The sequence below is a fragment of the Lithobates pipiens genome, unplaced genomic scaffold, assembly GCF_037356315.1.
Source record: "Lithobates pipiens isolate NorthernLeopardFrog02 unplaced genomic scaffold, aLitPip1_a1.2 Scaffold_13, whole genome shotgun sequence".
Lineage (NCBI taxonomy): Eukaryota > Metazoa > Chordata > Amphibia > Anura > Ranidae > Lithobates > Lithobates pipiens.
This window is the reverse complement of record NW_027507718.1, coordinates 274,011,352-274,034,343: the sequence shown is the minus strand read 5'-3', so window position 1 is coordinate 274,034,343 and position 22,992 is coordinate 274,011,352. Positions and strand designations below refer to the sequence as shown.

General features: G+C 40.8%; 1 protein-coding gene across 8 annotated transcripts in view; it reads right to left on the bottom strand.

The window, feature by feature from the left end:
• Positions 1-22,992, bottom strand: part of NFKB1 (nuclear factor kappa B subunit 1) — a 192,899-nt gene that overhangs the window by 14,050 nt on the left and 155,857 nt on the right. For all 8 annotated transcript variants that reach the window (XM_077476639.1, XM_077476641.1, XM_077476640.1 and 5 more), the window contains 7 exons: positions 22,460-22,574; positions 18,087-18,288; positions 15,613-15,782; positions 10,218-10,320; positions 8,119-8,240; positions 6,795-6,855; positions 4,854-5,026 (listed from right to left, as the gene is read on the bottom strand). In XM_077476639.1, the coding sequence (XP_077332765.1) occupies positions 4,854-5,026; positions 6,795-6,855; positions 8,119-8,240; positions 10,218-10,320; positions 15,613-15,782; positions 18,087-18,288; positions 22,460-22,574 (946 nt within the window). The remainder of the gene's footprint in view (positions 1-4,853; positions 5,027-6,794; positions 6,856-8,118; positions 8,241-10,217; positions 10,321-15,612; positions 15,783-18,086; positions 18,289-22,459; positions 22,575-22,992) is intronic.

Sequence of the window (22,992 nt, the reverse complement as noted above, 5' to 3'; positions counted from 1 at the left end):
TAAATCCGAAATCCAACCCTTGGTTCCCCTCACAATCAGTTTATAAAACCGGTGGCCCCAATTCCCTCTATCCCCCTGGCCACCAGTCTTGTACATTACCATCCTGTAGTTTTCAGTAAAGCTACAGTGGGTGGACATGATTGTTTCAGACGTCTGGTACGACCTGTCAACAGTACCGCATAGGCTATGAATCTGTTTCATCCCATACACATGTTCACCCTATACACACCCACAGTCCTGCCCACATTGCCACCCATTCAGATTGTGAGTGGTTTGGACTGGAAGTCTGAGACTATCCAGTCCACTCACTGCAGCAAAAGCTCCCTTTATTGAGAACTAAAGTTTGAATGGGCAGCAATGTGGGTGGGACTGTGGGTGTGCATGGGATGACTCAGACTCCAGCCTGTCCATCTAACTATGCTGTACAGTGGGCAGATCAGGCCAGGAGTTTCAGGCTCTCCATTCTGTCCACTGTACAGCAAAGGTAGACGGACAAGCCAGGTGTCTGATTCATCCCATACACACCCACAGTCTGGCCTACACTGCCACCCATTCAGACTCTACATTCTTGGGCATGATGGCATTTGTAGTCTTAGTATGTAATGACAAAAACTAAGTAAGGAATAATGTTGCTGCTCCTGCTCCAGGAGATCCCTCCTCCTGGAGCTCAGGAATAGAGAAAATTATGTGTAAAGAGATGATGCGGATTTTTTTTTGTACACAGTGTGCAATTTTAATCTAAATCACATTTGCACTTTTAACTAACTACACAGGGCTAATGTGCAAATTGTATCACCATGCCGGAGTTGTTCTAGGAGTAATTGCAGTGACTTCTAAGGTGTAGCATCATCCATTAAGGACTCAACGTCTAACAGAGTCTTAACGGTGGAAAGATTAGAGGCTGTTAATATCATAAGGGATCAGATAAGGGAAGGTGTGGAAGCATGTTTACGACCTCTGTGGTCAAAGTCAAAGTGAAAATACTAATGCGCAAACCAAAATGATTAATAAACGAAGTAGCTGCCAACATAAATGGTGTTCCCACACAGTGTAAATGATATAATGAAAAATGTGGTGCTTACTTAAAGTGCAATATGATGCTCTTCAAATAAAGCAAATGAACAATTAATAATACTGGATGTGCATCTATACACAAATAACATGTTCTGCATACACAGTGAAGTGCAAATTCCAAAGTGACAAATACAGTGAGTAAATGTCATATGCAATAAAGTGCAACAATTACAAAGTGACAATGTGGTGAATACATGTAATAAACATGCCTAATCTTAAACTTCATGATATAAAGTGCTTGTGCAGAAAATGGAATCCAATAAATCCAAATGCTTCCACCATCTGTAGTGCGCCAGTGGTTTGCTCCAGCCTCTCACCTTAAACTAAATTTCCCACATAACTGTGGCAAAATCTTTCCAGGATAGAGCTGAGAAGGGGTAATGCCCAACAGAACTCCAAGACTCAAGCAGAGTTCCAACAAATTCCATATTGTTAGTGCCAGGCACTTCAGGTGATGGTGTACTGTGCTGCGAGCAATAGGATTGTTTCTTATGTGTCCGGGATCTGACATGTTGCATTGCAAGGCAGGGGCAAGATAGCTCAGGGTTCAATAGACACACCTTTAAAACTCATGAACCGGCTGCTGGTAGCAGTAAAAGGCTCAGGTGTCCGAATGTTACCATTTGACATTATATTGGGCAATGGACATGGGATAGCAGGAATATCTGACCTCCATTCTTTGCAACAATTATAGAAGTAGCATATCTGCTCATAATGGTCTTCGGGCAAATGTTTGTGTCAATTTTCTGTGATTGGCTAGGAAATTCTGGTGAATGAACTTATCTGCACAGGTTACATGAATGTCACCTGATCCAGCCATTCTTTTGTCTACTATTCTTTTTTTTTTTTTTTTTTTATTTAGGGAAAAAGGCGGTTTCCAAAATATTCAAGCAACAAGACACAAGAAAACGTAACCATGGGTACAAAATACTACCATCAGCTTCTGACATTTGTAAAGGTGATATAAATCAGTGGTATGAAATTACTGACATAGTTAGACTAAACAAGGAGCAAAAGTATTTTCAGAACGAACAGTGATTCCATACCATACCAAAATCAGTAAGAGGGATCATGAATAGTGAAACATTGATCTAGATGACCATAGAAGAAACCCAGCTGGCAGTCCTAAGATAGGGCTGTCGCAGGGAGATTACATATGGCGTGTACCTACTACACATTAGAAGACTGTCAGAGTTGTATGTATACAGAGAGAAAAAAAGAGGGTGTAGAGAAAAGCTAAGAAAATGAGAGTTGAGGGAATAAAGAGAAGAAAAAAAAAGGGGGAGGAGGGAAGGTAATGTTGTTATGTCTCAAGGGGAGGCACATGATCTCCACCATCAAGCAGAACCCACATGGAGTAGATAAACTTGGTCCACAAAGTCCAAGTTTTCAAGTACACCTCTCTTTTTTTGTTGCAAACTCAGTACCAGATCTTCCATCAAGTTAAATTCCTTCTTAAGCCATAGCCCAATGGACGGTGGCTGTGTATTTTTGTCTACTATTCATAGTTACATAGTAGGTAAAGTTGAATAAAGATAATTATCTATGTACTTCAACCTGTGAGGGTATGTGTGTCAATGTCTATAATTACTTTTCATATCCCTGTATGTTGTGTTCTTTAAGATGCATTTCCAAGAGTCTCTTAAAAACCTCAATATTCTCTGCTGACACCACCAATTGTGGAAGAGAGTTCCACATAAATATCCCCCTTTGCCGCTTAAGGTTAAACTGCTTCTTCTCCAATCTCATTGAGTGGCCCTGTGTCCTATTACACTCCCTGAGACTGAATCATTATTTTCCTATGCTGGGATCACCATTAAGGTATTTGTAAATCACTATATTGTCCCCTTTGAAGCGTCTCTTCTCCAGCGAGAATAAACTGAGTGCTTGTAGTCGTTCCTTGTAATTGAGGTCTTCCAGTCCCCTTATTAATTTCCTTGCACTTCTTTGGACTCTCTCCAGCTCTAGCACATCCCTTATGAGTATTGGTGACCATAACTGGACGGAATACTCTAGATGTGGCCCGACCAGAGTTTTATAAAGTGGCAGGAATATAATTTTATCTCTGGAGTATATCCCCTTTTTTATGCATGCCAAATTTCTGCTGGCCTTGGTAGCTGCCACTTGACATGCATGCTATTGCACAGTCTGTCATTAACTAGGACCCTCAGCTCTTTCTTCATCCTTGATTCCCCCAGATGTTCTCGCCCTAGTGCAATGATGGTGAACCATGGCACCCCAGATGTTTTGGAACTACATTTCCCATGATGCTCCACTACACTGCAGAGTGCATGAGCATCATTGGAAATGTAGTTCCGGAACATCTGGCATGCCAAGGTTCACCATCACTGCCCTAGTGAGTAGTTTGCTTTTATGATTTTAGCCCCCAAGTTCATTAACCTACATTTATCCACATTAAAACAAATTTGCCATGTAGTTGCCCAGCCCATTATTTTGTACAGGTCTTTCTGTAAATTTCTATATCCTGATGTGAAATTGTTGCCCTGCTTATTTTTGTGTTGTCAAAAACTGAGATTTACCTATTTATCCCATCCTCTATATCATTTATGAATAAATTAAACAGAAATGGTCCCAAGACAAAGCCTTGGGGTACCCCACTTACCACCCTAGACCAGTCTGAGTACATGTTATTTATCACCACCTTTGGACACGCCCCTGTAACCAGTTTTCTAACCAAGAACAAACATGCTTCATGCCTGCAGACCTCAGCTTGTAGATTTCGTTTGTAGATGTTTATGGGGAACTGTATTGAATGCCTTTGCAAAATACAGGTACACCACATCCACAGGCCTCCATCTAGATGACAGCTCTCTTCCTCGTAGAATGTTAGCAGATTGGTCTGGCAGGAATGGTCCTTCGGAAACCCATGCTGATTACTACTAATGATACTGCAAATTCTTGAATATAGTCCCTTATCATCCCCTCCAATAATTTACCTAATATTGATGTTAGGCTGACTGTAGAGACATGCTCTAAAGCCACTTATGGACAAAAACAAAAGCAAAAAGTAAAGAGCGTGATAGAGAAAACATCAAGGAAGAGAATATTGAGCTATCAGGTGTGAGGAAGGAAGAGCTGCCTTTAGCTCAAAATTAAACTAAACAATATCGACTGGCTACTTTCCTACATACAGTGCAATAATGGACGTAGCCACACTCTAAAAGAAAGCAAATTCACAGCAGCAAAAATAGGAGAGCGATAGGAGGCACCTTTTTAGAGTAATGAATACATATTTGAAATAGATTTTTTTTTTTAAACCAGAGTTTAGTGTCAACAAAGTATATGGCCCAATGCCAACTTTATTGGGAACATAGGAGGCTGTCATAATTGTTTTTTTTTAGGACTGTTTTAAGATAAATACCCTTGTATATTATGTTTATCTATTTTTTATACAAAGAAACTGAAATATAATCATGTGGTTGTTACTGGTTGCATACAGGGAGTTTATTTCTTGCTTTATTTATTTTCCATGCAACTTATAAGGGATATTAGGACAATACTAGGACACAGTTTATCCTGTCCAGTTGCTAAAGTTCCTTAAACAGCGGCAGCCGGCTACATTTTAGACATTAAATCATGTACTCCTATCCAGCTGAATAAGGTAACAGCTCGGATCTACAAACAATTCAAGATATGCTGGTCTAGAAATAAATCAATTACTCTAAATTAAAACTCTTAACAACTCGGACACTTATGTGAACACTCTATGACTATTCTCTGTGGAAATCAAAAATGTCACTGTGTAAAATATTGCTTACCTCAAAATTGTCCAGTAAGGTTTTGGAAGGCTGAGGACTTAACCTGAAAGCATTGTTCAGTATTCCTAGGCCAAGGTTTTGTGCCAAAGTGGACCAGTTCTTGTCTGTGTCTTTACTTTGTAACAATGTATACAGCTTCTGTTTTGTCTCCTCACTCAGGTCTTTCAAGTCTCCTACATAAACATATAGGATTAGCACTTTGCCCATCGCTGGGGTAATTCGATTCTGTAACCTTGCAAATTAATCAATCATATTAAATCTGCTAAGATATTTAGTATTTTCACCCTGGCTGAGGCAGTAAATGTCTCTTTAACTTGGTACCGTACACCGATCAGCCATAACATTATGAACGACAGGTAAAAAGAATAACATTGATTAACTCCTGACAATAGCAAGATATATTAATCAGCAAGGGAACATGTTGCCTCTGAAGTTGATGTATTGAAAGCAGAAAAAACTGGCAAGTGTAAGGATTTGAGTGACTTTTACAAGGGCCAAATTGTAATGGCTAGACGATTGGGTCAGTGCAACTCCAAAACTGCAGCTCTTGTGGGATGTTACTGGTCTGCAATGGTCAGGACCTACCAACAGTAATTCAAGGAAGGAAAATTGCCAATCTGGCAACAGGGTCATGAAAAAGTTAATGCTGGTTCCGATAGAAAGGTGTCAGAACAAACAGTGCATTGTGGTTTGTTGTGTATGGGGCTGCACAGCCACAGATGGGTCAGAGTGCCCATGCTGACCTGTGTCCACAGCCAAAAGCGCCTACAATGGGCACATGACCATCAGAACTAAACCACAGAGCAATGGAAGAAGGTGGCCTGGGCTGATGAGTTCAAGAATGGTTTGAGGTACACTACAAGCTTAACACTGACAGAGGTACTTACAATGGTCAGCTTTTATTTATGTAAAACCTTTATTAAAAAAATAAAAATAAAAACTGTTGCTACAACTGCTTAGAGCTCATACAAACTTTCTCAATCAACATTAAGGCCCCTTTTACACGAGTGGACCGATCAGGTCTGCTCTGCCAGTTTTTCAGGAGCCATGGTCCATAGAGTTTTTTGTACTCCCCCATGCAAGCTTCTTGCAAAGGGGGATATTCATGCAGGCATTTTCTCGAGCTCCACTGCCTGTGTCAGCCATAGGGTTTGATTGACAGCAGCAGGAGCCAACGGCTCCTGCTTCTATCAATCTGCCCTGTGAGGAGGGAGAGTGCCGCTGCTGTTGTGCACAGTGCAGGATCGAGATCAGGCTCAGGTAAATATAAGGGGGAGCGGGACTGGCGGGATTCTGCAGCACAGAAGGTTTTTTACCTTAATGCAAAGAATTCATTGAGGTAAAAAAAACCCCTAAGGCTGCGTACACACGACTGGCAGAAAAGGTCAGACAAAATCATTTCATCAGATATTTCGATTGTGTGTGGGCTTCATCTGACTTTTTTCTTCAAAAATTCTGACGGACCTAGAAATAGAACATGTTTTAAATCTTTTCGACTGAATCAATTCCTATCGGGAAAACCGTTTGTCTGTATGCTAGTCCGACGGACCAAAGATGACGCAAGGGCAGCTATTGGCTACTGGCTACTGAACTTACTTTTCTAGTCCGGTCTTACGTCATCGTGTTCGGAACGAATGGACTTTGGTGTGATCATGTGTAGGCAAGTCCCTTCGGGCGGAACACCGTCGGAAAGACTGCCAGAGTTTATTCTGACGGAAAGTCCAGCCGTGTGTATGTGGCATTAGAACCACTTTAGGTTGGATAAAGATATGGAAACCTTTCTGTAAATATCTATGAATGGCAATAGTTTGTTTCCTTTAGGTTACTGTACATTTGTGTTTTTAGTTTGCTGGATTAGTTAATGATCAACTTTATTATGCATAAACTGAAAGCAAAGTCACTAACACTGGAAATTAACGCTGGATAAAACAGATGATATACCTTGTGGGCAATTGGATGAAAACGTTGTTGTGTATGGCTTTCCATTCAGTATTTCCAGCACCTGTGACATAATAATGAAATAAAAAAAAGACATGAGTAGCACATCAATAGAGCTTATTGAACTGTCTGTTTCCATGTAAAGCAGTATAAAGGCAGACAATACTTCAGTGCACTTTCAGGACCTCTAGTGAAACATAACCAAATAAAGAGTACATAGTGTCACCTGCTAATGTATCTTAGCCAGGGGTAATAACACTGAGTCTCCCTCTCGGAATACATAAGCATCCTGCAAGCTATTTAGACAGAGTTTCATGTAATAAAAATGAAATATTTTTTCAACAGTTTGCCAAGTGTATCTTATGAAAAGTGTATGTCCTGATCCTCACTAATTCCGTGCAGTACACTTTGAAAATATTAAACATAATGGTTTGCATGTGTTAACCTAAATTCTCCCATTCATGTCAATTCAATGCACAAGTTTTTTTGGGAAACATCTCTATAATAAATGCAGCTGTAGTACTTACTACTAATTTTACAGTATATTGTTTAACATGCACCAAAGCTCTGCATGTTCCATCTGGTTGACAAGTGAACCTAATAGTATTCACAATAAAGGTTTTCTTAAACTAATGCTGGGTACACACGGGGAGTTTTTTTTTATTTAACCCAGCGGGCTGAACGAAAAAAAACCCAGAGAGGTTGATATACTAAGTGCTGTTAGTGCAGCCTGCTGAGCAATTGTGTTCTGACAGGGGAACTGGCCCCGCCAGAAAACACTGATGAGCGCTCACAGCCATTGGCTGCAAGCACTGATCGAATGTTGGTTTTCTAGCATCCCAATTCGCTAAAAGCTGGTCGTTAGAATGGCTTCTGTTAAGACAGGCTGCTGTATACACAGGCCGAATAGTTTATGTTGAACCTGACACATGCACACCCAAGCACAAACACAGTCCAACAGTCAATGAGCACATGCCCTAATCTATTGTTTCTTGTAAACCACACGCACTTGTTTAGTTTAATACAATACATATAAATAACAAATTCCCACTACAATAATCAGTTTAACATAGAGAACAATCTACACTAGACTGAACCTCAATTCTCAAGTTAGTGGCCTGCAAAGTGCATAATATTGGTATTTTAGTGAACACCAGTGTGGTCTTGTGATGTGCTGTCCGTGGACAATTGAGCACCTCTAATTAAATCCACTGTGGTTTGTGGCCACAAATCAGATATTGCAAAATAAAAGTTTCGCCAGGTGTTTTAAAAGAAATGTCAAATGATAATAGAGAAATATCTAATGCAAATCACTGCAGCAGTTAACCTCGTCATTGATTGCCATGTCTGTTGGTTTTGTTCCAGGAACAATGCCTTCATCTATATCATTCTCATCCATGTCCTCAAGGTTATACAGTGGTTCACAGTTTTCAATGAATGAGTCCGCACCTTATAGCAATAAAATAAGATATACAATAACATTAATACCTACAAAAATATGATCTGATCTTAATTTAAGATAATACAAAGACTTATTTAAGTCTTATTTAACAAACAATGCTAGCAACATTTTAGAGTTCCATAATTTTTTTTTGAAAGAATGGTTGAACTGGTTCAGTATTTTTCTTATGGTTGAAACAAATGTTATCAAATGCAATGAATGCTTGCAATCAGAGTCATCTGTCTGAAGACTGTATAGTGTACCCTGATTATTGTTTCATACCCACTTCTAGAGAGCTTGGCAATGGTGCTGAATCCCTTCCATTTGTAAATGACCCGCCTGACTGTGAACTGACGATGACTCTTTATGAATTCCTCTACAACTCCCTACTAGTCACAGGGCATAAACAGAAATCTGTTTAAAAAGAGCTTGTAACCAAAATATGTTATGAGGGCAGTTTATATCCATATATAACCTTCCTGGAACACTCTGACCCTATTCACGTTTTTTTTTTTTTTTTAAAGATGTCATCATCCTACTGTAGATGTTTACATGTTTTCCCACCAGTTACCTTGACTGTTTGAACCATTTGTTCAATAAAGATATGGCAATATACGGTATAGCATATGTACTATTTACTAAAAAAGGCAATCATTACTAATTTAACATAATAAACACTAGATCACCTTTAGGTAACAAGCATAAATTAAAAAAAAAACAAATCCTAAATCTTCATAAAATTTCTCTCACAAACATGTATGTTTAAGTGTAAATTTATCCAAAAGTCATTAAAGTGTTTGTTGGGTTATCTCACTAGCCTAAATTTCCTTTTAAGTAGCAGTGACACCTATCTTATACTTCTGCTGGATCTTCCATATATGAATGGAGAATCCAACACACATACAGTATCTCACAAAAGTATATACACCCCTCACAGTTTTGTAAATATTTTATTATATCTTTCATGTGACAACACTAATGAAATTACATTTTGCTACAATGTAAAGTAGTGAGTGTACAGCTTATATAACTCAACACACAGCCATGTCTAAACCGCTGGCAACAAAAGTGCGTACACAGCTAGGTGAAAATGTCCACATTGGGCCCAATTAGCTACCCCCCGGTGTCATGTTACTCATTAGTGTTACAAGGTCTCAGGTGTGAATGGGGATCAAGTGTGTTACATTTGGTGTTATTGCTCACTCTCTCCTCACTTTTGTGAGATACTGTATATCCAACTGGTATTACTCAGCATAATGCTAAACAAGTAAGGTCACTGAGATTTTGTTGGAGGAGGAGATATGTATATGAGCCCTAATATCCACAACAGTATCAGTGACAGTTTCCCACTGGAGTATTTAGTACCTTTAATAATCAGCTGAAAGATGAGCACATAAAGCACAATATATAGATTTATCAACTTTTATCACTTTTAAATTTGTTATATTTTTTAGGAACTTAAAGGATTGTTGTACATATAGTATAGTTGTATATTACATGAATTTAGCCGTCTGCATGTAAACTTTCTTTCTACAGTTACTTTTATTTCAAATGTAATTAATTCTAATAAGGTCCTTTTATTCAGATTTTTCTCTGCTAAAACATTCTAAAATCTTTACAAAAACAAAACACCTCATCCTTCATATCTTATTGATGGACCAGAATAAAACCAGTGTAGATAAAGTATATTACAGATGTACTAACTCACTGAAATCTCCCTGGATTATTTACTTTTCCATATGTGAAAAAGTAGACCTCATTTATCAAAGTGTTTGAAATTTTATTTCATCATCAGTCATAGATCATAATTAGTGCTGTGTAGAAAATGGTGGAGAATGATTTGGATGTTGATACAAAGTAGTATGAGTCTTATATATAGCACTCTAATAAACAAAGCCCTGGGATCCATACATAGAACACATCATCCATTCCCCAAACAGCAACATCATATTACAACTTTGAGACAAATCTAGATATGAGCATACCTGCTGCTTTTAAGAGAGCTGTGAGTTTTGTAGAACCTCTGCCAGCTGCTATATGAAGCGGGGTGCTCCCATCATACGTTGTACTATCTACACATGCATCTCCCTGTGGGAAGGAAGCAAATACTGAGGGTAAAGAATACAGACTACGCAACCACATGTCAGTGACAGCAATAGCAAAAGGAGTTACTCTTTTTTATATATTATATTTTACACTGACGTGTGATAGGTTGACCTGCAACTCCCACATGAGGTCATAAAAACCTCTTTATTGTATCTAAAGGTTAAAAACATTCAACATCCAAATACAGTATTCATTTGTATCCAAATAATAAAATAAACCGGTAGTATGAACAAGACCCATGTCTCTTCTTCACATTAGCTGTAGCTGCCAGCCCTGGAGCCTTTATGGTGGTGGCTAGAAGCACGGACTTGATAAATACTGCACAGGCCATCTGTTTAACAGTAAATATCTTCTTTTTGGCTGTAAGATTGTGAATCTGCAGCTTTTAGAGCAACCAGTTGCTATTGCTACAGAGTTTAGTGGATCCGCTCTGACAGCGCTATATAGCCAGGACAGCTAGAGGGGTGTAAATTCCAAAACAGATGGTCAGACCAATCAGTAGACAGTAGAAGAGTTAATACACTGGTGGCCAGATCGGGTACAACAAACCAATCCTTAAGCGCTTGTTCACACTTGACTAAAGTTCTCACCCTTGAACGCTCCTATAGCATTAGTATGGGCGGTAAAGTCGCGTTAATAAGCTTTAGTACGGGATTAAACTGGCGTCAATGAGCTTTATTATAGTTGTTAGACTGGTGTTTTACAAGTGTTAAGGACGGGTTAAAAATGCCCATCAAACACCTGCTTTTAATGCCAGTGTAAGCCTCACAGAGATCAGTTTTCAGAAAATAAGGCAAAGCACAGACAGACAAAGTGGTTGTGGGGTGATGACAAACGCAGTTCAAACACACAGGAGTAATGCATGGCATGAACAGTCAGAAGTTAGACAGCCCTGAATCTAGACATCATCAGTCAGACTAAACTGTTGATCAGCAGTCTGAATGTCCAGCAGTGTACTTACTCAACTTTTGTTTAGAAAAAAAAAAAACCCTCTGGGTGATCAATGTACATTGCAGGGATTGTAACAACCTCTGTTGCAGATTTCTACCTTTTGCTATCCTGAAGAAATAGCTGTTTATTTGTGCCCATGTGTGCCTGAATCTGAGTGACATTTTCATTATCAGCTGATGCAATTGCAGGGTTCTAATAAGGAAATCAGTAGGGTCTGAATCCATTTAGGCGTGAATAACCCTTTGGGGGTATCTCGCCAAAACTGAAATGTTTGTTGCAAATGATGCCCAAAATCTGGGAAAATCAGTGAGCCAATTACATAAGCTTATTTATAAGCTTTATTTTTTTAAAGATATTTATTTGCAAAAAATTCTGAAAACCATTTATAAATTTTCTTTCCCTTCACAATTATGTGGCACTTCGTGTTGGTCTATCATATAAATTACAGATATGCCTTTGGTTGAAACATGACAAAATGTGGAAAATTTCAAGGGGTATGAATACTTTTTCAGGGCACTGTATGTGTAATAAAATGCAATGACAGAAGCAGGGTAGCCATGAGAAACTGTGGGTCCCTTTACACAGCTTTAGGACTGCCCCCCTCCCCAGCCTGACCACCAATGTTCCCCAGGGCCCTCCCACTGGCCGTCCCACCGAATCTGCGCACTAGCCATCCCACCAAGTCCTTCAGTGCCCCAGTCCCCTTCACACCTGTACGCTCTCAGCCCCCCCCCCCCATCTGTATGCTCTCAGCCCCCCTCACACCTGTATGCTCTCAGCTCCCCTCACACCTGTACGCTCTCAGCCCCCCACGCACCTGTATGCTCTCAGCCCCCCTTCACACCTGTACGCTCTCAGCCCCTCTCACACCTGTACGCTCTCAGCCCCCCTCACACCTGTACGCTCTCAGCCCCCCACGCACCTGTATGCTCTCAGCCCCCCTTCACACCTGTATGCTCTCAGCCCCCCTTCACACCTGTACGCTCTCAGCCCCCCCTCACACCTGTACGCTCTCAGCCCCCCACGCACCTGTATGCTCTCAGCCCCCCACGCACCTGTACGCTCTCAGCCCCCCACGCACCTGTACGCTCTCAGCCCCCCACGCACCTGTACGCTCTCAGCCCCCCACGCACCTGTACGCTCTCAGCCCCCCTTCACACCTGTACGCTCTCAGCCCCCCTCACACCTGTACGCTCTCAGCCCCCCCTCACACCTGTACGCTCTCAGCCCCCCACGCACCTGTATGCTCTCAGCCCCCCTTTACACCTGTACGCTCTCAGCCTCCCCTCACACCTGTACGCACTCAGCGCGCCCAGCACTTGTACGCTCTCAGCTCCCCACCACCTGTACGCTCTGTGTGTATATATGACACACAAACACACACACAGACATGTACACACACACACAGACAGACATGTACACACACACAGCCCCCTCCCTTCACTTGTACAACATCCCTTACTTATAAGGTGATCTTCCTAGCCCCAGCTCTTGTTTCCACATGTAGCTGAGACACAGATAGGAGCTGCAGTCCAGGATACAGTACAGGCAGTACTCACGAGGAGAGAACATGCTGGAGGTTGCAAGAGGTGGCAGCAAAGAGCCCCAGGTGAGCTCAATGACACAGAGCAGCAGCAGCTGCTGACTCACACTCATACAGAAGCACCCACAGAGCTCCCCTGCACCCACACCTGCCTTCTTCCATCCCCGCCAGGCAGGCGGGCCCTTTGAGATGCTTGGGCCCCTTACAAGTGTGTGAGCTGTACCTCCCTGATGGCGGCCCTGGACACAGGGAAAATATATTGAACATGCTAACCTAAATGTATTTAATACTTGGTACAAAATCCTTTGTTGGTAATGACAGCTGCAAGACGCCTCCTGTATGGAGACACTAGTCGCAGGTGTGATTTTGGCCCATTCTTCCACACAGTCTTCAAATCTTGAAGGTTCCGTGTGCCTCTTCTATGAACTCTGATCTTTAGTTCTTTCCACAGATTTTCTATTGGATTCAAGTCAGCTGATTAGCTGGGCCATTCTAGCAGCTTTATTTTCTTTCATTGAAACCAACTGAGAGTTTCCTTGGCTTTGTGTTTGGGATCATTGTCTTGCTAAAATGTCCACTGTTTCATCTTCATCATCCTGGTAGATGACAGCAGATTTTTATCAAGAATTTCTTGGTACATTTTTCCATTCATCCTTCCTTCAACTGTTTGAAATGCCAGTACCGTATGCTGAAAAACAGCCCCAAACCATGATGTTCCCAACTCCAAACTTCACTGTTAGTATGGTGTTTTTGGGGTGATGTGCAGTGCCATGTGACCTCCAAAGAGTTCAATTTTGGTCTCCTCTGACCAGACTATATTCTCCAAGTATTGCACAGGCCTGTCTAAATGTTGTGCAGCAAACTTTAATCACTTGCTAACCGCTGCATGACTATGTACATTGGCAGAATCGCACGGGTGCACAAATGGTTGTACCTCCGTCATCGCAGGCTAGCGGGCACGCACACGCTGCCACGGGAGCATGCTCGTGGGTCCCGAGGACTCTATGTCCACTGGTGGCCCGTGATCATGTCAAGGAGAGGCAGAACGGAGAGATGTAAACAAGGCATTTCCCTGTTCTGCCTAGTGACATGACAGGGATCTACTGCTCCCTGTCATTGGGAGCAGGGATCTCTGCCATGTCCTAGTGAGCCCATCCTCCCTACAGTTAGAACACACTGAGGGAACACACTTAACCCCTGGATCGCCCCCTAGTGTTAACCCCTTCCCTGCCAGTGACATATATAAAGTAATCAGTGGCCATTTTTAGTTCTGATCTCTGTGTAAATGTCAATGGTCCCAAAAGTGTCTGATCTATCCACCGCAATGTGGCAATGTGGCAGACCCGATAAAAATCACTGATCAGCACCATTACTAGTAACAAATAGTTTATAATAAAAGTGCCATGAATCTATTCCCTTTTTTGTAGATGCTATAACTTTTGCACAAACCAAAAATATGTAGAAGAATACATATCGGCCCAAACTGATAAAGAAATTATTGTTTTTAGATATTATATGGGGATTTTTTTTTCAAAATGGTCACTTCTTTTTTGTTTATAGCGCAAAAAAAAAAAAGCAGAGGTGATATAATACCACAAAAAGAAAGCTCTATTTTTGGGAAAAAAAATTTGTATGGGTACAACATCGCACAACCGTGCAATTGTCAGTTAAATCGAAGCAATGCTGTATCGCAAAAAATGCTCTGGTCATTAAGGGGGTAAAATCTTCTGGGGCTGAACAAGCTTCAACATGCTTTTTCTTCAGCAATGGAGTCTTGCATGGTGAGCGTGCATATAGGCCATGGCTGTTGAGTGCATTACTTATTGTTTTCTTTGAAACCATTGTACCTGCTAATTCCAGGTCTTTCTGAAGCTCTTCACAAGTGTCCCTTGGCTCTTGGAAAACTCTGATCATTCTTTTCGCTCCTCTGTCAGAAATCTTGCAATTTGGTCATGGCTGGTTTATGGTGAAATTATGTTTTTTTCACTTCCAGCTTATGGGCCCAACAGTGCTCACTGGAACATTCAGAAGTTTAGAAATCCTTCTGTAACCAATGCCATCAGTATGTTTTGCAACAATAAGGTTGCAAAGGTCTTGAGAGAGCTCTTTGCTTTTACCCATCATGGGATGTTTCTTTTAAGACACCTTGGTAATGACATCCCTTTTTATAGGCCATCAGTTGAGACTGAACCAGCTGATATTAATTTGCACTGATAAGGGGCAGGATTGCTTTCTAATTACTGATAGATTTCAGCTGGTGTCTTGGCTTTCAATTACTTGTTTTGGTCCCTTTCTTTATATACCCAATACTTTTTCCCTGTGTCACTCCATTCTATTACACATAACTTCATTTCTGAACGTATTCGTTTTGTATGGGTTGCTACCGACATGTACTAAAAATTTCATGTCAATAACACCTTTAGAAATACATTTACCTAGAAAAAGGGGTGAAATGTTCAATACTTATTTTATCTGCTGTAATATTATATATATATATATATATATATATATATATATATATATATATATATATATATATATACACACACACACAAACACACGTGGCAGATTTGGCTTTTTGTTTAAATAAACATGAGAATGCCTAAACATTTGTAATTGTAACAAATTTCTGGGAAAAGTGGTGCATTATCTGGCAGAAATAGAGGGGTGCCAATATTTTTGTCCATGACTGTATATATAAAAGCTCAACAACTTGGCAAATGCTACAGCAGTCAAGTGTTATCACAAGACTTAGGAAGCAAACATCTCCATATTCTCACCTCAAGAATAATACAGCCTGCCAGAGAGATGTTGTCCTGTTCAACAGCGAAATGCAAAGGGGTTCTCCCTGACTTCCGCTCCTGGACATCCATATCTGCCCTCATTAATATTAATTGTCGAAGGCAGCCCATGCTGTTTGCAATCACTGCAGTGTGCACTGCGCTTAAGCCTGGTGGAGAACAAAAAGCTGTTATGGTTTGAGCAGCATTTTCATTTGTTTTATATACACTGACAAACATGACTATTTCATTTAACATTTTTTAGAAATTCTCATACTTTATTAGTCCATGCACAACTTATAATAACAAAAAACTCATAATTAACTACCAAAATTAGCACTACTGAATACTGTACTTCTAGCGTGCACAACCAGGACAAATACATATATAAATGCAATAAAATTACATGTATAAATAAATGTATTCTCCATATGAATCATTAGCATGCATTAATAAACCACATGGTTGATTTTCTTGATTAGGAGTATAAACACTTTCTTTCTTTCAAAAAAAAAAAAATGCCACCTTTGCCAGATACCAATCTTTAGGCTGGCCATAGATGGATTAAAATTCATCCGGTTCAGCAATCCATGTGTGGCCTCTCCAACTCAGCCTGCTGACTGATTGAAATAAAGATGGGTAATCTATGGCCAGCTTTAGAGACTGTGTAAAATCTATTTTTTTTTCAGAAAGACTCTGGGGGAGATATACTAAAACTTGTGCTCAAAGAATCTGGTGCAGCTATGCATAGTAACCAATCATCTTCTAACTTCAGCTTGTTCAATTAAGTTTTGCAAATAAAACCTAGAACCTGATCAGTTACTATGTACAGCTGCACTAGATTCTATGTGAACCACTTTTAGGCTGGGTTCACACTGCTGCGATGCGGGAACGCTGCGAATCCGCTGCGGGTTCCCGCATCGCATGCCTCCCGGCGGCAGTTCACAGTGCCCTATGTGGACTGCTGGGAGTGTCAGTGAAAAGTTAATGGCACCCCCAGATCAGTTCGCATATCGCAGTGCGATCTGCAAACTCGGACAGGAATCGGTGTGTGAACACCCATGCAATCTGATTCTGCTGCGGACCAAAAAAAGGGTCCTGTGTGAGCTTGAGCTGGATGCCATTGCGAATTCAGCCATACTATCTGTATGGCTGAACTCACATCGCACAGAGATCGGATGTGATTTGCACCGCAGTGCGGTGCGAATCACATCCGATCTTGTCACCGCAGCAGTGTGAACCCAGCCTAAAGCTGGATACATGGTCCGAATATAGGACAGTCCAGCCAACATTTGGACTACAGCTGTCCTTCTGACAGAAGCTGGTCCAAGGAGCAGCTTTTGTTGAAGGGACATGCTGGAAAACCAGCATCCAATCAGTGCTTGCAGCCAGTGGCTGGGGAGGGGGGAGTCCTCCTGTCAGAACACAAAGGCGGTTGGTCTCTCAGTTTTTTTTTTTTTGTTCAGCCTACTAGGTTGAATGAAAAAAAATTAAACTGAATGTGTGTACCAGGCTTAAAGAAGAGGTATAGCCAAAGCTTTTTTGGCTGTACTTATATGGATCACAGGAGTGCAGTTTGTTCTAAAGCCCGCTGTCGGCTGCTGTCACAGAGCCGGTCCAGGCTCTAAAAAGATCCTGACTATATAATCAGGATCCACCCAGATGCCTGGACCGGTAGCTAGTGCAGCCTCTCAGTGAGCCGCACACAGCCTGAGCCAGCCGCTCCCACCCCCTTCCACAGCCCAGCGCTCCAGGGGTGAGCAGAGAGCTGGTGACTGACAGTGACCAGCTCTCTGCAGCCTGCAGACTGAGAGCTATGTGATCAGTGGTATTTGATCGCACAGTTCTCGGTCTGGAGCCAGCAGGGGACAGATGCAGCATCCACCTAGGTGAGTATAATTTTTTTTTTTTCATGAATCCCATACTTCTCTTTTAAGTAAATCTTCCCCTCTATCTTGTAGATTTGTAGTGATATAAGAAGTGTAAAGGTGGCAAATATGGCTGTTCCTTTTTACATAATTACATATTACTAAACCGGAAAACAAGGATATTAAAACAATATAGAATACTAGAAAAAGGACAGCATTTCCATATAAATATTAATGTGAACCTGTATCTACATAGTCGCTTGTAAAAGAAACCTGGGCTGTAAATGAAGATCCTGCATACTTAACTTTCTGACTGCCCGTGTCTTCAAATACAGCCACTTTGCTGCTCCCTGGCTGATGCAGCTATTCCATGCTTCTGTGCATATAAATATTAGGTAGTATTTCCTTTGGCTGGCTCGTTTGTCACAACAGGATAAACCAGTGGCATTTAAAGACACAAGCTACTGGAAAGATACATACATATACATGATCTTCTTTTACAGGTCAGTTTCATTTATAAGTGATCCTGTGGTGACGTGTTCACTTTAATATGTCTAAAATAAACAGTGTACTGCTTCACTTCAGTATTAATTCTTACTATCTTACCGTCGTTGTTGGGAAGATTGATAATCTCCGTTAATTTTGGGTGTTTAAGAAGAATGCTAAGAGTGGTCGCATCCCCTTCCTCACATGCAAGGTGCAGGACAGAATTCCCATTACGATCCAACATTAATGGATCTCCTCCTGCTTTCAGAATAACTTCAACTACATCAGATTGACAAGTGATGACAGCCAAATGCAAAGGAGTCTACAAATGTAGAAAGAGATTATTAGCATAAGCCATGTTCTATACTGAGCAAGAGCAGTTTATAAACAGGGATCTTCCTCAACTCTCACCTAACAATAGGAAGTGAAAGTGGAACTCCATGAGTTCCACTTGAAATCTAGTTGATTTCATGCTTCTGTATAATAGTGTTTATTATTTATCAAATAAATAAATAAAATAAACCAAAGTGATGTTTGCCAAAATTATAAGCCACATGCAGCAAGTACCGTATTTATTGGCATATAACGCACAGGTGTATAACACGCACATTCATTTTAGGAGGGAAGTTTCAGGAAAAAAAACTTACATTTAAAATAAGGAACTCTAAAGCAAAATAAGGGTCAGTCCCCATCTGCAGCCTCACCATTTCCATAAATGCAGCCTGATCAATGCCCATCTTCAGCCTCACAAGTGCCATCAAGGAAGCCTCATCAGTCCACGTCAATGCAGCCTCACCATTGCCATCAGTGCAGCCCCATCGATGCCCATCTACAGCCTAGAGGGAACAATGGAGGGGCGGGACGAGCGCCGACAGATTACATACAGTGAGAATCTCCTATGATAGACAGAACAGTGGTCTAATGGCGGCCCAGGAGATGGGACTTCCTATTACGGGGGCCGTCAAGTAAACAGGAGATTCTCGCTGTATGTAATCTGATGGCGCTCATCCCGCCCCCCCCCCCCCTCCCTGTCCTCTCTGAGACAGCTAAAATTGAAGTATTGGCGTATAACACGCACATGCTATTTGCATCAGATTTTCATGGTGAAAAAGTGAGTGTTATACCGCCAATAAATACAGTAAATAATGAAGAAGGGCAAAGAGAAATCATGAGGTACAAAGTGCAGGAATCCATAGCAAGTTACATCAGTTTAGCCTTACCAGTGAATGTGTAATTCTGGACTCCTCTTATAGGCTACTACAGTTTTTTTCTTTCTAGTATTTAAGTTTAAAAAAAACAAGTGTCTTTTAAAACACAAGGAAACCCAGGGATATTCTAATTACATATTGTGGCTAGATTAAAGTGTTACTAAACTCATTTATTTTTTAAATTAAAATAACAAACATGTTATACTTACCTTCTCTGTGCAGTGGTATTGCACAGAGTGGCCCCGATCTTTCCCTTCTGGGGTCCCCGGTGGCATTCTCGACTCCTCCTCTTCTTTAGAGGGACCACCATAGCCAGCTGCTGGCTATGGGGAGAGCGTAGTCCCCACGCTCCTGACCTGTGTGTCTATGGAGCCGCACTCTATAGACTTACACAGCGCTGATCTCTTCTCCCCTCTCTTCCCCTTCACACAGGAGAAGGAGGGCACAGAGAAACTAAAAATGTTTTTTTACCTTAATGCAAACAATGCATTAAGGTAAAAAACGTTTTTAGGTTTAGTAACACTTTAAGTTGGAATTTATTTTCTATCTACCATAGCAACCCCAAATCAGAAAAATAAATACAAAAAGTGTACACATTATCTAGGTGTACTGGTAAATATGTAGGTTTATTGGTAACTTTTAAATGAGTATTTTCCATTAGAAGGGGTTTTCCAGGTGACATCCTCCCATTAAAAAAAAAGAAAAACTGCTGCAGTGCTTAAATAAAAATATATCTGTGGACAAAGTCCAACAAATACCTGTTGAGACTGCCAGTAAAGTTCACCAATCTAACTTTCTGCTCCTGAATTCAGAGAAGAGTTGCCACTCTTATGTAGCCTATGCCTGCTTGCACTATTATGGAATGAAAAAAAAGTTGCAGGGGGCATGGCAATCAGCATTGATGTTACAGGTTCACAAGCCTACAGTTTGCCAATCAGAAAAAATCTAAAAAAATTATGTAATGTCTGCTGATTCCAACATTCCCTCTAACTCCTAGCTTCTAGCACTCTTGTGTTTCACTTTACACAAATTACATTTTTTTTACCGTATAACACGCACTTTTTTCCCCTTAAAATCAGGGGGAAATTGTAAGTGCGTGTTATACACCGATCCCTGCTGTCTCTGAGGGAAGAGGAGCACAGTCATCTCCTGTGTACCCGGCGCTCCGTCATTCACAGCCACGCCTCCTGGCCCTGCATTGGGCCACTGTTCTGTCTATCATATGAGCAGGGCCAGGAGGCGGTTCTGTGAGTGACAGAGCGCCGAGTACACAGGAGTAATTCAGCGGCGCTCGCTTCTCCTCTTCCCTCGGAGACAGCAGGGATTATCCAGCACTGGCGAGGTTGCAATAATGGGAAAGGTGAGGCTGCAGATGGGCACTAAACAGGCTGCATTGTTGGTCAATTTATAGGCTACAGATGGGCACTGATCAGGGTGCTTTGTTGGTGAATTTAATGGCTGCAGATGGGCACTGAACAGGTGGCATTGTTGATCAATTTAATGGCTGCAGATGGGCACTGAGCAGGATGCATTGATGGGTAATTTAGAGGCTAGAGATGGGCACTGAGCAGGGTGCATTGATGGGCAATTTAGAGGGTGCAGATGGGCACTGAGCAGGGTGCATTGATAAGCTGTGACCCTAATTTTGCTTCAAAATTCTTTATTTAAAATGTAAGTTTTTTCCCCCCTCTATGCGGGAAGCAACGATAGTCCTTATCCCCAAACCGGGGAAGGACCCGGGCTACCCCGAATCCTTTTTACCGAATTATTTTTACCATATAAAAAGGTTATGTGTATTAACAGGGAATGTCCGGCCAAATACGACAGAATATGGGATCGTTGGTTACAAGACTCCGATACTTGTACGGAAGGCATTTTGAATCTATGTTGCCAGTTAGATGGTTTGCCCCTAACTGTGTGTTTTGGTTTGGGTCTAACTGACCCACATGGTCGGGACCAGCTACCGCTCTCTCCCTGTTTTTTGATCCTTTTTACAAATGTTTGTTATTCATGACACCGGTTTTGAACCGGCTGTACTCTACTTACTGTACACCCTTCTGATATCAGTGACACTTTGGCTGTATGTAATAATATGTATGCACTTTTTCTTGTTTTATTTTTCTTTGACATAATAAACTTGGTTATGGAAAAAAAAAAATGTAAGTTTTTTTCCCTTAAAATTCCCTCCGAAAATTGGGGTGTGTGTTATACACCAATAAATACTGTTCAGCGTTTATCTACTAAAAATCAAACGCAAAACCATATATAACAAGTATACGTGGAAAAAATGTAGCATATTGTACCATACAAAATACATAGACCAATTCCAATAATAAAATTTTTTTTTCTCAAAAACCATAAATCATCTCACAAATTATACAAAAATACCATTAAAAACTGTGTGCTTATATAGTCTATGATATTCACGCATTAAAAAATACCACTTGCTTCAGTGCAAAAAACACTTAAATCTTCAATTTGTAGTTGTGTTCCCATACACAATGAGATCCAAATCTTGTGCAATAGTGCTCTCTGCCATAAAACAATTTACTGGAGTTCACTGGAGTTCCCCGCTGTTCTTTCTATACTTTTACCAGCTTTCTCCAGTAATTCAGTGATTCAGTGATCAGAGCAGCGTGGATCGGGAGAATGCTGATAGTGGACCTTACACAGACTGTGATATGCCGACCACTTTGACATGTGTGAGTACAATACAGATTTGTACAATTTGTTTGTTTATAAACATTTAATTAAAGTAAAACTACTACACCAGTGGTTACCTGGTGCTTCTTTCTCTCCCAGTTTGTCTCCTCTGTAATTGCCGATGGCTATGACAATTGTGAGTGCAATACAGATTAAAAAACAAACAAACATCTAATTAAAGAAAATCTACTGCACTAGCACCTGACACCTCTTTACCTTCCAGTTTGTCTCCTCTGTAATTGTCCCCTGCACCGTGTGTTGGGGCACCCTACAGGAGGCCTGGTGGCACCCCCCCGGTGGCAGCGTTGGAGTCTGGGTCTGAGGTAGAGGGAAACCTGGACAGAGCATTCAAATCCCAGATTGTTTGTGTCTAAACCGGACAGGTGGCAACTCTAAGCTACAGTCAAGCAAATTCCTGTGACCACAGGCTGTCATGGACACACCCCAATCATGAGACTGACCAGAAAAACCCAGGAAATAAGGTATTAATGGACAAAGTTTAAAACGAACATGTATGGAAGATTTTAAAAAAGGAGCCCTGCTTCAAGAATCTTTCTCTTAGTAGACAGGAAAGTTGCATACCTGATAAAGATCATTTCGTACATTGATAATCTCTTCACATATGACCCCAGATGTTATTTCCAGAAAGATCTTAACCAGTGCAGAATGAAGGTGAATAATAGAAAGATGAAGGACACTGCAAACAGAACAAACATTATAGAGATTAAATAAAAAAACTGCTGTTTTGGAAACAGAGAAGGTGCCTTGTTGAGTTCTGAAGATGCCAATTGCTTTGTTATCACACTGATTTGCTTGTTACAAACCCAATTCCCAAAAAAGTTGGGAAGCTGTCTAAAATCTAAATAAAAACAGAATGCAATGATTTGAAAATCTCATAAAACCATATTTTATTCACAATAGAAAATAGAAAACATAGCTAATGTTTAAAATTAGAAAATTTTAAGAAAAAAATAAGGTAATTTTGAAAGTAAATGGTACTAAGGAAGAGCTAGAAGAACATTTTGCAACTAATCAGGTTAGTTGGCAACAAGTCAGTAACATGATTACTTGCACAATATAATGGTGGAAGATAAGTTTCACTGAGGTCATAAAAT